Source organism: Denticeps clupeoides, chromosome 12 (genome assembly GCF_900700375.1).
Source record: "Denticeps clupeoides chromosome 12, fDenClu1.1, whole genome shotgun sequence".
Taxonomy (NCBI): Eukaryota; Metazoa; Chordata; class Actinopteri; order Clupeiformes; family Denticipitidae; genus Denticeps; species Denticeps clupeoides.
In genome coordinates this window covers 9,660,853-9,676,186 of record NC_041718.1, presented here as the reverse complement: position 1 = coordinate 9,676,186, position 15,334 = coordinate 9,660,853, and the positions used below count along the sequence as shown (strand labels likewise).

General features: G+C 40.7%; 1 protein-coding gene across 4 annotated transcripts in view; it reads left to right on the top strand.

The window, feature by feature from the left end:
* Window positions 1-2,032: 2,032 nt before the first annotated feature.
* The window catches only part of plekhg5a (pleckstrin homology domain containing, family G (with RhoGef domain) member 5a), a 34,285-nt gene continuing 20,983 nt past the window's right edge, over window positions 2,033-15,334 (top strand). For 2 of the 4 annotated variants that reach the window (XM_028998344.1, XM_028998346.1), the window contains exons 1-2: window positions 2,033-2,449; window positions 10,555-10,634. In XM_028998344.1, coding sequence (XP_028854177.1) covers window positions 2,395-2,449; window positions 10,555-10,634 — 135 coding nt within the window. In that variant the 5' untranslated portion in view covers window positions 2,033-2,394. Of the gene's footprint in view, window positions 2,450-6,698; window positions 7,186-10,554; window positions 10,635-15,334 lie in introns of those variants that run through there. The other 2 variants (XM_028998343.1, XM_028998342.1) reach the window with 2 other exon arrangements.

Below are 15,334 nucleotides of genomic sequence, written 5' to 3'. Positions count from 1 at the left end.
TTTTTTTTACAAATTGATAAAACTATCGCTCCATCAAAAAAGGATTATGATAGCATCTATTAATTTCATTCAATTGAATGAAATAAGAACATTTAAACATACCAGTTATGCCAGTGTTTCTAAATGGCAGCATCTTGTTTAAGCAAAGCTTAGTGCCTAATTGATTTATTCATCCTCCTAATTCCTAATAAGCTTAAAGACAGCCTGGCTTCCAAATTAATTGGACTGCTTTGGGGTGCCTCCAGTGACTCTATGTGCTGTTGCAGGAAAGGTTAGCACACAGAAAACATGTAAGGGGAACAGAGTGATTAACGGGACTAATTTAATTTGCACACAAAGATGCCTTGTCCTGTGGTTATATAACAGGAGCAGCCACACCTGTATCTGGGGGGGTCCCGCTGTGTTTAAAGGCTTTGAGAAGGTTGGCGAGGTGTCGGACGCAAGTGACGACTGGTGGACTGTGTCTTGTTTAGTGTCCTCTTGAGCCGGATTAGGGATTTGTCATACCTGATAAGAGTGATTCTGTGATCTTCCTGCTATGGATGAGGGAAGCCTGGCACGCTGACATGGCACAAAGCCTGCAGAGAGGCTCCAGCTCCAGCGTTGTGGAGACTGCAACACCCTTATTTCCCTTTAATGTGGAAAGCGTGCAAATGACACAGATCAGTTGGAACAACGTTTAGCGCTAAACTTAAAAGGCAATTTAGAATGCGAAATGATTATTCAGACATTATGTGGCTAATTGCTTGAACCATAAACAGTTTTTTTTTCTCCAGCCCCAGCCACAGCTGAATGAATTTTTCGGCTGTCTGGTTGGCAGCGTTCCTAACAGGCCGAGCCAAACGAGACCGTTTTCCAGGCTGTCCAGTGTCGGAGACCGCTGTTCCTACACAAGGTGTTTTTCTGGGAGCGCTATTGATGTTGATGCAGTTGGCATGGCCGGTGTGGGGGAGGGGGCCTGGAGTTTTACAAAGCTAATGTTCTACATATGGCCAGCCTGGCAGGACAGAAGTGGGTCTGGATGTGGTTGAAACAACTTTGCTGCATTACCGAAATTTTATTGTGGAAACGTATCGTTTAGAGAAGGACAGAGAGAACAAAATAATCTAGAAAATCTTTATACTTTATATGCCTATTGGGAACGGATTGTTCACCATAAATATCTGACAGTAAAAAGAGTTCATTATGGGGGGGTAATTAAACTTATACCATACCTTATAGCGAAGTCTTACATTTCTCAGATTCAGAGGATTGATAGTCCTAGTCATCGCAGGACTGACCACTGTTTTAATGAACTAAAATAACAAGCTGTGGCCCGTGGTGTTTCCATTTGAACGTATGTCCACAAACACAGTCGAAGTCAGGAAATAGTCTTCCTTCCATCCAATTACAAATGCACACAGTACTCAGACACCCAGTCCAACAGCGTCTCTTCCTGCTGCTTACAGTCTCACACACACACACACACACACACACACAATACACCAAAAATACACACAGGGGCCTTACGTCACCCCTGCAGACCCAATAGAACATTGAAAGTAGGATGCTTGACTACCAGGTAACAAATTAAATAAATGCAAATGTCATATTTCATTAAGTAATATTCATTATTTTCAGTAATGTTGCATGGGTACACAGCCATCACCACCTGCCTAATATTCTTCGGGACCTGGTGTGCAGCCTTGACCCGCTGAGGCATGGACTCGGCTAAACCTCTGAATGTATGATGTGTGGTGTCTTTAAAGTCCTATAAGTTGTGAGGTGGTGCCTTGACTGATGGGATTTGTCCTTCCAGCACATCCCACGGACGCTTGATCTGGACTGAGACCTGGAGGCCACGTAAACACCTCCACCTGAAGGAGAATATTGTACAGAACATCACACTTCTGCACAGATCCGCGCGACCAACCTTGTACCAACCACACTTTCAAACCCGAAACGACGGAATATTAAAATGCGCATCGCGTGCGTGGACGCACAGCTGCGTAATATTCGCCTCGCACTAGGACGGCAGAAGCCGAACAGAAAGGGCGGGATGCGGCGGCGAAGTCCGCCCAGCAGGAATGAATGGCGAGACGGTCGTACACCACGCAGAGACGAGCGACCGGGGGACACGCGTGCCGAGAGACCACGTGTCGAGTGTGTGTGTGAGTGTGTGTGTCGTGGATGGAAACGGGTTAACGGCGAGGGATGTTCTGGGATGTTCTGTAGTGAGCGCGAGCAGCACGCGGGCTGAACCGGACCCGGTTCCGTCCAGGTCTTCCTGAAAGGGAACCACAACATGCGCCCGGTACTGAACCTGGGGCTCGTGCTAATGGCCAGGCGACATTAAATGTCCCAGCGCGAGCTTCTTTTCAGCAGAAGAGTCGAGTGGTCCGAGGAATCTGATCAATGAATCGATACGGATCGCCGCCGAAGAGCTGGCTGGGTCTCCGCCTGCGCATGAGTGAGTAAAAAAAAAAAATCATCCTTTTTAGTGTACCAATTATTAATCTATCTATCTGTCTGTCTGTCTGTCTGTCTGTCTGTCTATCTATACTAGTTAGATGGATAAAAAAAGGATACGATGATCCTTTATATGATCCTTTATGTAGGTGAACACACTTTGTGCACATATTCAGTATTTTATTTATTAGTCTAATTCTTTACCTTGACACAGGAAATTATAGTGATGTACGAGAAGATTCTGTTTGTAATGGTTCCCTGTCATCTTTCGAATTACTAGGTGCTGGGCCAGGGCCTACACCCCACCCACATAATGAGCACCATCCCACACCATGGAGGGATAAATATATGAAATGTCAGGGAAGGATGATTCCTAAATGAGCTAATAAAACCACGTCCAATCATTGATTAAGCTCTATGTTGCAATTTTAACACACATAGTCATGTCACATGCACAGCTCGGTTCATGTTGGAATAACCACCTGTTAGAAAATGAAACAGGAACAGCATCATAACCATCTTTTAAATCAACCCTGTAATTAATGTTCTCATATCTAACGTTAAAGGGTCCTCAGACTCTGTATTTCTCTTTTGTTCAATAATCAACATTCAGACTTGAAAGTACATTGATTCAATGGATCAAGTGTTCAGAACTGTGATTTATCGCAAAGTAATGATTTATTTGAATAGGAGCTGGTTGGATTTATCGATAGGGATACCAGCGGAAAGTGATTGTATTCGTCATGTGCCTGCTGGCAGGATCTTGGCCTGCCAACTGTCCAGACAGCTGGGTGAAAAATTGCTTGGATGAGTTTGTTTTCCCTGCCTTGTGTCAACTGTTTCAGCCTTAAATGCATTCTGCTTCTCTGCCTTCAGCGTCTGGAACGAAATTGTGGTCCTAAAATGACATAATATGAGATAAAATAGACATGACTTCACAGCCACAACAAATGTTTATTAGAGACACGTGAATAAGGGGGGCTTTTCTTACATTCTTTGGATCGTTGAGGTTTTTTTACTGTTATGTGAAAAATGTGGAAAACTTTTTCTGCAAAGGTTACCCCACTGTGTTTTTGAAAATTTTTGTGAGCTCCTTGTATTGAACATCGACACATACTTTCCATGATTTACGCCCTCGTCTACGCATAAGCTTGCTTTCATTTAGCTTTTCTTGAAACTGTCAATTTAATTTTTAATATAGGAAAAAAAAAACGACAGCCCTTGACAAGTACCATATGTTGCCGAAATTAAAAATACTCATGAAACAAATGTTATGATGCCCCATGGCTAGAGGGAGGCCCAGCTGTCTAGGAGCACAGATGGGTTATGGGTAATTACAATGTAACTGGCTCTGGCCCTGTACTAGGCATGATAAAAATAACAGGTCTGATTTTAACTCAGTGAAACCCAACGCAATAAAGTCTTTTGTCCTTTGTAAGAATTGCTGACCTTTTGTTACAATATTACAAGCATCTTTTGTTACAGCATACAATATACAAGCCTGGCCCTATCTGTGAAACTCACTAAAAACATAAAAACCTGTAAAAATGTGAGAATGTGAGAATTATGTCTCATCCTGTTGTCAAATCTGCACCGACCAATCTCATGTTTTGTTAAGTGTAACAATACATTTTTAGAATATAATAGAAAAAGTATCAGACAGGCTATTGAAACTATGTGCTGAAATGGGATAATATAGCTTTAAACACAGCATAGAAGAGCTAGAACTTTGCTGGCCTCAACAAAGTGTCCATGTTGTTGTTTTTTTTTACCTCTCATTTAAGTCCAGAAAATTCCTACTCACATGGGTGATTATAAGAAGTTGGCAATGGATATTATTAAACTGTATCACGGCCAACCAGGAGCTGGAGAATAATGGTGAAATCAAGCATTACTGTGAAGGGTGTTTTCATGTGTCTTCTTTTAGTATGTTACTTTTGATAATTGAATAATTGGAATGTGTCTAAGTTGGCTCCATTTTGGTGGCTCTTCACCTGACATGATTGCTGACCATTGTAGGGTCACTGGGTCTCGGGGTGCTCTATTGATAGGGGTGAAATCAACATTTGCGCTCTGACTTCCTATGTGTAGCTTGGTATTGTTCTTTTGTTGGGTCAATTTGTGTTGCCTAGATTTGCTACACTATCTCATCCCATTCAATTTGCAGGAAGCTGACTAAACATGACCTTTTCCGTGATCACTCATTGTTCCACTCAGATTTAACCATTTTTAGTGCGGTTAGAAAGATGTAATAGCTCTCATTAAAGGCTGAATTATTTGCCAGATGTGGCAACAATTATTCATACTTGTTTTATATTTTAGTATATTTGATTGTATAACGTTGATTGTCTTGCTGTGGGATACATTAGACAGTGCTGAGGCACAAACTGTTGAAATTCTGGTCCTCATAGAAGTGTGTCAGAACAGGTAGGAACACAGCAAGTGGCATCAGATGCCATAAGAGGTGGCACAATTACACAAAGGTGGCACATACAGTACAGGCCAAAAGTTTGGACACACCTTCTCATTTAATGTGTTTTCTTTATTTTCATGACCAATTACATTGGTAGATTCTCACTGATGGCATCAAAACTATGAATGAACACATGTGGAGTTATGTACTTAACAAAACAAGGTGAAATAACTGAAAACATGTTTTATATTCTAGTTTCTTCAAAATAGCCGCCCTTTGCTCTGATTATTGCACACTTGGCATTCTCTCATTGAGCTTCAAGGCCAGGTCAAGTGAGTCAAGTGAGGTGATTGTCACATGTGATACACAGCAGCACAGCACACGGTGCACACAGTGAAATTTGTCCTCTGCATTTATCCCATCACCCTGAGTGAGCAGTGTGCAGCCATGACAGGCGCCCGGGGAGCAGTGTGTGGGGACGGTGCTTTGCTCAGTGGCACCTCAGTAGCACCTTGGATCGGGATTCGAACCGGCAACCTTCTGATTACGGGGCTTCCTTAACCGCTAGGCAACCACTGACCCTCATTAACTTTTTGTTAACTCCACATGTGTTCATTCATAGTTTTGATGCCTTCACTGAGAATCTACCAATTCCCACTAGGCTACTACCACCCATATGTATGTAGGTTTCTGTCTTGGTATACCTGTGTCAATAATGTGAAACTATATCCATGATGTGAAATATCCATTTAAAAGCAACGAAGGGAAAAACTCACGTCATTAAAAATAACCCAAAATGTATAACGTCTTGTTATAGCACTCATTGTTCAGGAAACTGCTTTAATAATTCCCAGAAGGCAGTCACTGTTTCCTTCACCTTTGGCCTTGCAGCAGAGTAACCATGCCAGTCCTGCCCTCTTTCCTTGCCTTTTCAGTAATGGTATTTTTATCGATGAGCTTCAAGAGGTCAATTGGGTTCAGGTCCGGTGACTGTGGAGACCAGGTCTCCAGTTTTTGTTAAATACATAACTCCACATGTGTTCATTCATAGTTTTGATGCCTTCACTGAGAATCTACCAATGACAATTTTTGGCTCCTACTATTTCTGTCATGGACTGACTTTTTGGGGTGCTCTGGTCCCATGTTCCTGGCCAGAGTTTGCATCTGATGTAAATGAATAAAGGTAGTTCTTTTTATCTAGTCTTTGCTGGGTCGTTGCATGGATGTCTGCATGTGTACCTTGTCTTGATTTGTGTGTCTTATGAAATGCGTCTTCTGTTGACAGCTTCCTTATTATTATGACCAGCTCCAACATGGCAGGCTGCTCAAAATCACTACCATATTGCTTCAAGGTCAAGTCTCTGGTCTCTAAGAAGCTTCCTGTCTACTCTCTAATTTGTCAGAACAAAAATAGAATTGTTCTGCTTGAGGAGTGCAGTCTTCAGCTCTACTGCCGTTGTGTTATTTATTTGATCCAAATATGATATCTTCTGTGTCGTTTTTCAGCAGGCAACGTTTATTTGTATGTTACTGTGCTATAGTTTACTGCAAAACGAGACATTGATGCATAAATGTTAGTGGACACGCTGTAGGTGGGGGGTTGAAAAGAAAGCTTTGTGTCTGCCCATTCCAAAAGACACAGACTTCGACCTCCCTCACATCCCAGCATGCATTTTACGTCACGTTTGTATGAATGCATCACTTGTATCTCGGGGGCCGCATCTAGCCCCCCTCTACAGGATCTGACTATACACCGACACTTTTCATCAGAAAACTGGCAGCCGCTACAGCTTATAGGCTCTAACTTTTGTATATTCCACCTGAGAGAGATTTTTATATTGGTGACACCTTGCCTTGTGAAGACAATAGCATCCGGTGGGACTTTAACTTCTCTTGTTGGTATGAATGATAAAGTATGGAATGACAAATGCATGGAGCCAATTTTTTATGTTCAGTTTTCAATTAGAACTGTACTTTGTTTTAGAGTTCTTCCTCAGTGAGGGTCTGTTGGTCCATCACTGACCATAAAGTAATGGCTCGTTGTGACTGGCTTCCAACTTGCAATATGGAGACAATTCTTAGCACTTGTGAAATTGATGACAACATTGTTGTAATTAGATATCAGTAATGTGTCTGCATATGTTGTGGAACTTTTTGGCCTGGTACATGGGTCAGTAGTACAGTCCTTCAACATAGCAGCGCAATGTTCCTGCACTGGAGAAGACGGGGGTCTTATGAGCTTCAGACGTTCCCTTCAGAAAGTGAAATGGGATTGGAGAAGTTTACCTGGACATCTCTCATTGATGTCACCAAGAATCCCCTGGGTAAGGTGTCTTAAAATTATTATTATGATGATTCCTTTTGTTTAAAAATAATTATCTAATGATAAAGGAGGGATGATAATTAATAATACCAGTTTCAAGCAAATGACATATTATATGCATACAAATAGTATGTATTACATATATAGTTCAAAACCTAGAGAAAAAAACTGAAATAAGAATGAGGCAAGTTAGGTATTATGATTTTTTTTACTTCCTCCATTCTCAGCAATTACATCTTGGCAGATATATTGACGTAATTCTATTAATTACCTGCCAGACCTGCCATGCATTACTGAACACAGCATTCCATTGGAATTCAAGACTAATTGTTACTGCTAAAAGTTTCAATCTTATTATCATTATGGTATTCTGCAGTGCAGATGGTAAAATGCCCTTAAAGTTGATTCAGATCATATACCAACTCATGTGAGAAGGGCTCGCACTTTTTGAGGGCTCAGTTCTATATTGTGTTTAACAGGGCATGATTCACATTTAATTGCTATTCAGCTTGTCAGAGTGCTAAAAGCCAACGCACAATATCTTTATAATTGGGGGTTGGAACATGATAGACTAGTAGTCTTTCATTAGACGTTTTTGTTGTGCTTAAAGTTTATCAGCCAATGGTGCTTCTCGTAATTGAACTGGAAATGTGTCTGTTGTTACACCCCAAGCCATGATTTAACCCTGATTCTTCAGACTTTGTGGATGAAATATATGCTCAGGTGACCTTGGTGACTTGGAAGAGGGAGGAAGTGCTCTTTCTGTTCTTTGAAGTTTTGCCTCTTAGCTGCTCTGTCAGTCAGTAATGATCCTCCCAGCCATTTGTGGATTATTATTTTTTTGTTCTTGTCAGGGTGTCCAAGATCATCTCTATCTAAAAAGCAACAGGGCATGCAAACATTCTTATCACTTGAAATGATCTGTTTCTCTGCTTTTTCTGTTTTTCTTGAATAAAGTGTGGATGTTGGTATGGTCTGGGTGACTCCGAGTTAAGGATTTACCGTCCCACCTAAGATTCATCACACTGTCATGATGCGTATGACTAAGCAGAACATTAGATTTTTTTTCTTGCTTACGTCTAGCTCAGGGAAGCCAATTATTTTACCTGGGATACAATTCTAAAGAAAAATAGAAATATGTTAAACATAACCCAATTTTTCTTTTATGTCTGGAAGATTAAAAGTTTTTGGTAGTTAATACCTACAATTCAACAGATCCTAACCCACAGTAAAAGTATAAAATGCGCTAATGCTGCCTGAATGTGTTGAGAACCAGACTTCCAGTAATATCCATGGAATCTGTTTCTCCAGGAATCTCTCGGAGACAAACAGTGATGTAACTCATTTCTGTCCCACTACTACAGGCAAAACTGATGATGTTTTGAACATTGTTCCCGCTCTCAGCTCCATATTCTTACCCCCAGAATGGATTTGGACCGTCTGGGCCTGAAAAAATGCACTGGCATTCTGTGAATTCCTTCAATAGGCCTCACAGTGGAGGTGCTAACCTCTGCTGCTCTGCCTAAACAAGGGCAAGTTCTGGGTAGAAAGATGCGACGAAAGAAGGAAAGGGGTGGGCTGAGGCTCTGTAAAAGCTTGATAGTGTTCGATGCCTCAATATAGATACATAATTACACTGTGGGGGGTTTGTGTGATACAGCATTTCAAGACACTGTATACATTGTTTAATATTGTATTGAAAATCCATAAATGATGAATGGCACGAGAGAATTGTCTAATGGTCTGTGGGAAGATACCAATGTAACAATTATAACATCACAAAACACTGCAACAGTGTTATAGGTCTGTATTACATCAGTATGGGATATAACAATACATATATACGGCCGCCATCTTGGAACCCTGCCCGCTCATCATTTCCCTCTGGGGAGACACCAGGCTAAAAATATATGTAAGTGGAGATTGTAGAAGAACACCTTTGCCAGAATAAATACATTAATTGCCTTTTCAAGGGAAGGTACCAATATAAATTTTATAACATCACGAAACACAGCAACAGTGTTAGAGGTCTGTATTACAGTAAGTCTTTATGAAGCACATAATAATATATTATTATTGTGTAGACTTCCAATTTTACATTTACATTTAAAGCATTTATCAGAAGTCCCCCCCTAGATTAACTTAGTGGGATTTGAACCTGGGTCTTCTGGTTCATAGGCGAGTGTGTTACCCACTAGGCTACTACCACCCATATGTATGTAGGTTTCTGTCTTTCTTTGGTATATCTGAGTCAATAATGTGAAACTATATCCATGATGTGAAACGTCCATTTAAAAGCAACGAAGGGAAAAACTCACGTTATTAAAAATAACCCAAAATGTATAACGTCTTGTTATAGCACTCATTGTTCAGGAAACTGCTTTAATAATTCCCAGAAGGTAGTCACTGTTTCCTTCACCTTTGGCCTTGCAGCAGAGAAACCATGCCAGTCCTGCCCTCTTTCCTTGCCTTTTCAGTAATGGTATTTTTATCTGGTGTGGATGAAAAAAAGGGCTTGAGCACGCAGAGAGGTGGATGGGGATAAATAAAGGGAAAATCACGCTGCCTTCCAGCAAACTTGTAATGTCTGAGAGTGCTGCCAGTATGTACAAAGGTTTTCTTTATTTTCAGTTTTTTCCCCCATTTGCACCTTCTCTGCTTTCGTATTGTATCACGTTGTGACACAGCTGAGGGTTGTAGTTTTATCATGGAAGTAAAATATTAAGTTTCTCATTAAAGTGCTGTGTTCATCCCTGGCTACAGCAGTGTTTACTTCAGTGGTATAGAACTCCATCACGAAATATCTATATTGTACTGTTTGTTATTGCTATTATCTAACAATATATTATCTGGGTGTTTATGGCTGTCATTGTTGTAGCTCTAATGCACAAAAAAGTTGTGCATTAGACATACAGGGTGAACCATTTATATGGATACACCTTAATAAAATGGGAATAAAGTTACGTTAAAACCAAGCACACCATTGTTTTTCTTGTGAAATTACCAATAAATTTGATGTGTCACATGACCCTCTTCATGTGACACATCACATGAAGTTGGATCCAATGGCCAACTTCAAAATGGCCACTATGGTCATCACCCATCTTGAAAAGTTTGTCCCCTCACATATACTAATGTGCCACAAACAGGACATTAATATCACCAACCCTTGCCATTTTATTAAGGTGTATCCATATGGCCCACCCTGTATAATTCAGTTTGAGACTAGCTGCAATAATTTGGCATATGGATATTTAGTAACAATAGTTACATTCTTGACAACATGGTGCTTGTATCACAATACAATAGTATTATTAATGTATCAAACTGACCTGTAGTAATTATTCTTCCATTGCACGCACATTTGCAGGTGAAAGGACAGTCCAAGAGGAGAAGAATGGCATTGTGTGCCAACACCCAAGCTGTCCTGACCATCGCCTGGCTGCCAAGGTTAGACCCGGGTTGAAATAATTATATTGGGCATGTGGCTCTGGCATCACTTACACAAACATTTAACCTCTGCGTGTTTGTTGTGTGCTTTTTTGTCTTGAAGAATGCAAGGTATGTCCACCACATACATCAAACTGAAAATTCTGGTCTAGCCATCGTACGTCAATGTCCTCGCTCCAGACACAAGCAGGAAAAGCCGAGCACTTATTTGTGTTTGAGAGGCTTAGCATTCCTCCTCTGACATACCCGATGTAAGGACGGATGTGAGGTAACAGGCCCCCTCTCTGAATCCCTCTCGGGGGAGTCTGCTGATTCTGAGGTGGAAAAAAAGGAAATACCACACACATTTAAAAACAACAAGAGGCACAAAACCATGATTTGGTCGAGCGCAGGCTGCTGTTTTGATCAAAATGATCGGTGGAGCCTGTGTGCTGAAATTCTGCTAGCGGGACCTCGGTTTTTTTATTGGCCGATTTATCCGCCGCTTTTCCACATCACGACAGACCTGTGGTGTTTTCATTAGCACCATTTTCCACTGCTGTATTTTAACAGGTGCACCGACGGAGCAGAAGGAGAGCGGGGAGGTCTGAGAATGCACTGCCAGTGTCACTGATCTCTTTCATGGACTGCTAGAGCAGCATAAAGCCATGTGCATTTATGGTCTGTCGTGGTTTAATTGGCCATAAGAACAGGGTTCCCCTGGAAGGAAGAGCAAGGGACACCAGAATGCTTACGAAAAGCGAGGCTTGAGGATAAACAGTCTGAGTTAAGCCAGACTGTCTTAATGCAACATTGTTGTTCCCTAATACAAGAAACACACTTATATCTATATAGCGTAGTTCAAAACGATGGGACCCTGAGAGTCTCTTTGTTTATTTGAAATGGCTTTCTGTTGAGAGAAGGATGAGACTTCAAAGTGCGTCTGCTCTATGAGTGTTTATAATGTGAGGCCCGTGTGGCTGTCTTGGTGGGGGGTCATGTTTTTCGCTTCGACCTTGGCCTGCACTTCCTGTGCCCCTGGATGGGGTGAGAAGGTGAAGTTACATAAAGAAATATAAGGAGGGTAGAGTCTGCTCTTTTCTCTGGGTTCTGTTTTCCATCCTTCACTGCTCCGCATTGTGTCTGTACAGCCCTCGAGTCCTGTATTCAATCACATGACATACTGTTATTTCATTTAATTTGTTCAAGGGTAGAATAAACATTCAATCAGAGACATACATCAGTTCTACTTTATATACCTATTCCATTGCCATATTTTTTAGAAAGCAGGCTACAGAGAGGTAGCTACAATGGATGGATAAAGAGTCCTACGAACAGGTGGATGGTTCCAGAAAATTTTTGAAAAAATGGGTGTTCTGGCCCCAGGCACACCTCTTTGTCCACAGAGGGGTACACGGGTCACTTGGAAGCAGACGTGTGTGGTAGAGGTGTGAACCTTCACTGGTCTCACGATTACATTAGATTGAGATTATCAATATTTTCAAACACAAGAATTAAGGTCTTGTTCACCCATGTGGACACTTTCATCACTTTGATGAGCAGTGTTCTGTGTTCAGTGTTCAGTGAGCTGTGTGGTAGTAGCCTAGTGGGCTATAAATGCTGTAAATGTTCAGTCCACACTCACCCGACACCACAAACAGCAGAATAATGACCTGGTTCAGACATCATGCAGCATCAGGTGAGTGTGGACTGAATGCTGGCAGTTGTTCTGCACACTGGAGCAAATCTAAAGTCGCTTTCAGACCGAATGCGGCATGCGCTTGCTGCAGGGCTCAGTGCAAAGAAATAGGCATAGTTTACTAAACTGCTGGTAAGACTCCCGATAATGTTGTGTTGTAGATCTCCGGACACCAGAGACTGATAAGATCAGCTTTGTGTGTGTTTCAAAGAACACTCCTACCTGATGTGGCGTTGTACTCAGATCGAGCTGCCACAGTCACTGTCGTCACTACTTTTCACCAAGCAACGTCAATATTTTATATTCTATTATGTTCTGCACAGCCATGATGAATTAACATGTCTGCATTGCGATGTATTGATTATAAGATTTATTTCAACAACCCTAGCGCGTGACATCGGTATGGGTTATAAAGTTTCTGCCACCATCTTGGAACTCCGCCCACTCATCATTCCGCTCCAGGGAGACACCAGGCTAGAAAAATATATATCAGTGGAGACTGTAAAAGAACACTTTGCCAGAAAAAATACATTAATTGCCTTTTCAGGGTTCGTATTGCCCAACAGCAGTAATGTATTTGTCAACGAAATTTATGAAGAAATATCTTCGTCTATGACGCAATGAAAATGCTGGTCATGTAACAAAATATATCATGTAATATTGTTCACGGATAAAAAGGAGACTAAATATCGTTTACAAAATCAAAACTATACAAAAATGTCTCTTCATTTTTGTTGAAATTGTTTTAGGATTTAGGATAGTGCGTGACAAAGCGTTCCTTCAATGCAATTTCTTCACAATGATGTGGGGGAAAAAATGTGTGGTCCAAAAAAATGGAACAAATCAGTGTCTTCCTTGTCTGGAATGGATATAGAGTATTTTTTAGTCTTTTTAAGGTAACAATAACATAATAATAAGATAACCTTGTCTTTATTATGAAATGGGTTTGACTAATACAAAATGTTGTTTTTGTCTGTTCTACTGGGTACTTGCTATATTGCTATATTGACTTCCATGCTATATTGACTAGGTTAAATAGAATAACAATAATCACAAAAAAAAAGTACTAAAATTAGACTAACAAAGGAACCTTTTTTAAAAAGTTGGTAAATACAGAATATTAATAAAGTCAGAATACACTATAGAATTAATAAATAAATAAATTGATAAATAGATTAAAAATTGCCAAACTAAAAAAGCACTCCTCGCTTCTCATGCCACAGAATTGAAAAATATATGCGTGTTGTGCAATTAGATAAGATAAGAGAAAAACGGCAGAGAATACTAACTTGTAACTTTCTATTAGTCTGGTTTATGTAAAACTATAGAAAAACTATAACTGAGTGAAATAAAATTATTGTATTCATGGTTTGAGTCCTAGTGAACCAGAACTCACTTTGAAGCACTTCTTGCAAATGAGTTTGTCCACATCTTTTAATTTCCCCATTCATCTGGTTGATATATGAAATACTTCTAGACAGTTCTTTTGCTTTTTACATTTTTTAGCAACCTTGGTGCTGCAGAATTATGTTTCTCTCATGTAAACATTTGGTCCTCCAAGTAGACGGGGGAAGGGCTGTCCACTGCAATGCGATTATTGTACTCTGCTGGTGAGTTTAGTGAAATGCAAAACTGGAATTTAAGTACCTATACCAGTGCTAATTGATATTAAATTTTACCATTGATTAGTATCTGAGAATGATTTTTTTGACAACATTACAGCCTCCTGCTTTGGTTTTGTTCTGCCAAAGCAGGGTCTCTTAGAAGCCACATCTCAACCCTAAGCAGGCATGAGTGTTTGTGTCTGAGTGTTTGTAGAAGTGCAGATGGTGACCCGAAGGCACCCTGTTACAAGTGGCAACAGAGCAGTTACCCAAGAGAGAAGCTGTATTTAAAGGAATATACACTGATCAACACTTAAACAACACAATGTAACTCAAAGTCCATCAGACTTCTGTGAAATCAAACTGTTGCAACAAATTTGGCATTTGCCAGGGAACACCATGATTGGCAAATTTGCCACTGGTGCCCGATGCTCTTCACAGATGAAAGCAGGTTGACACTGAGCCCATGTGACTAACATGACAAAGTCTGGAGAGAATGTGGAAAACATTCTGCTGCCTGCAACATCCTCCAGCATATGTGGTTGGCCCTGGGTTCCTCCTAATTCAAGACAATGCTAGACCTGGCTGGAGTGTGTCAGCAGTTCCTGCAAGACAAAGACATTGATGCTATGGACTGACCGCCCGTTCCCCAGACCCGAATCCAATTGAGAAGATCTGGGATATCATGTCTCGCTACATCCTCCAAGGTCACGTTGCACCACAGATTATCCAGGAGTTGGCGGATGCTTTAGGCCAGGTCTGGGTGGAGATCCCTCAAGGAGACCATTCGCCACCTCATCAGGAGCATGCCCAGGCATTGTAGGGAGGTCATACAGGCATGTGGAGGCCACACACACACTACTGAGGCTCTTTTTGACTTGTTTTAAGGACATTACATGAAAAAGTTGGATCAATCTGTAGTGTGTTTTTCCACTTCAAATATGAGTGTGATTCCAAATCCAGACCTCCATGGCTCCATGACGATCATTTTTGTGTGGTTTTGTTGTCAGCACATTCAACTATGTAAAGAACAATGTATTTAATAAGAATACTTCATTAATTCAGATCTAGGTTTTTTTTTATGTTTTCCCTTTATTTTTTGAGCAATATATTATTCAGAATAGGAGCTGTCTTCATTGGAAACAATTGAGCCAATAGGTCAGTAGCAGTCTAAGACTGAGAGGCCATTTTGAATCCAATGCAAGAAACATTCTTAGTATTTTTCTGTAGCAAGAGAAAGTGAAGCATGTTTAATGAATCTTTTTTTCAGAGTTGCCGTTTTTTACCTTTGTAAATGCTTTTTAATCACTATTGCCATCTTCAAAAGCCATTTCATGAGTTACACTTTAACATGAGTGAATGACAAGAAAGTGTTCAGCATAAACCTTGAGGACTGTTGGAAAACCATCCCAGTCGTC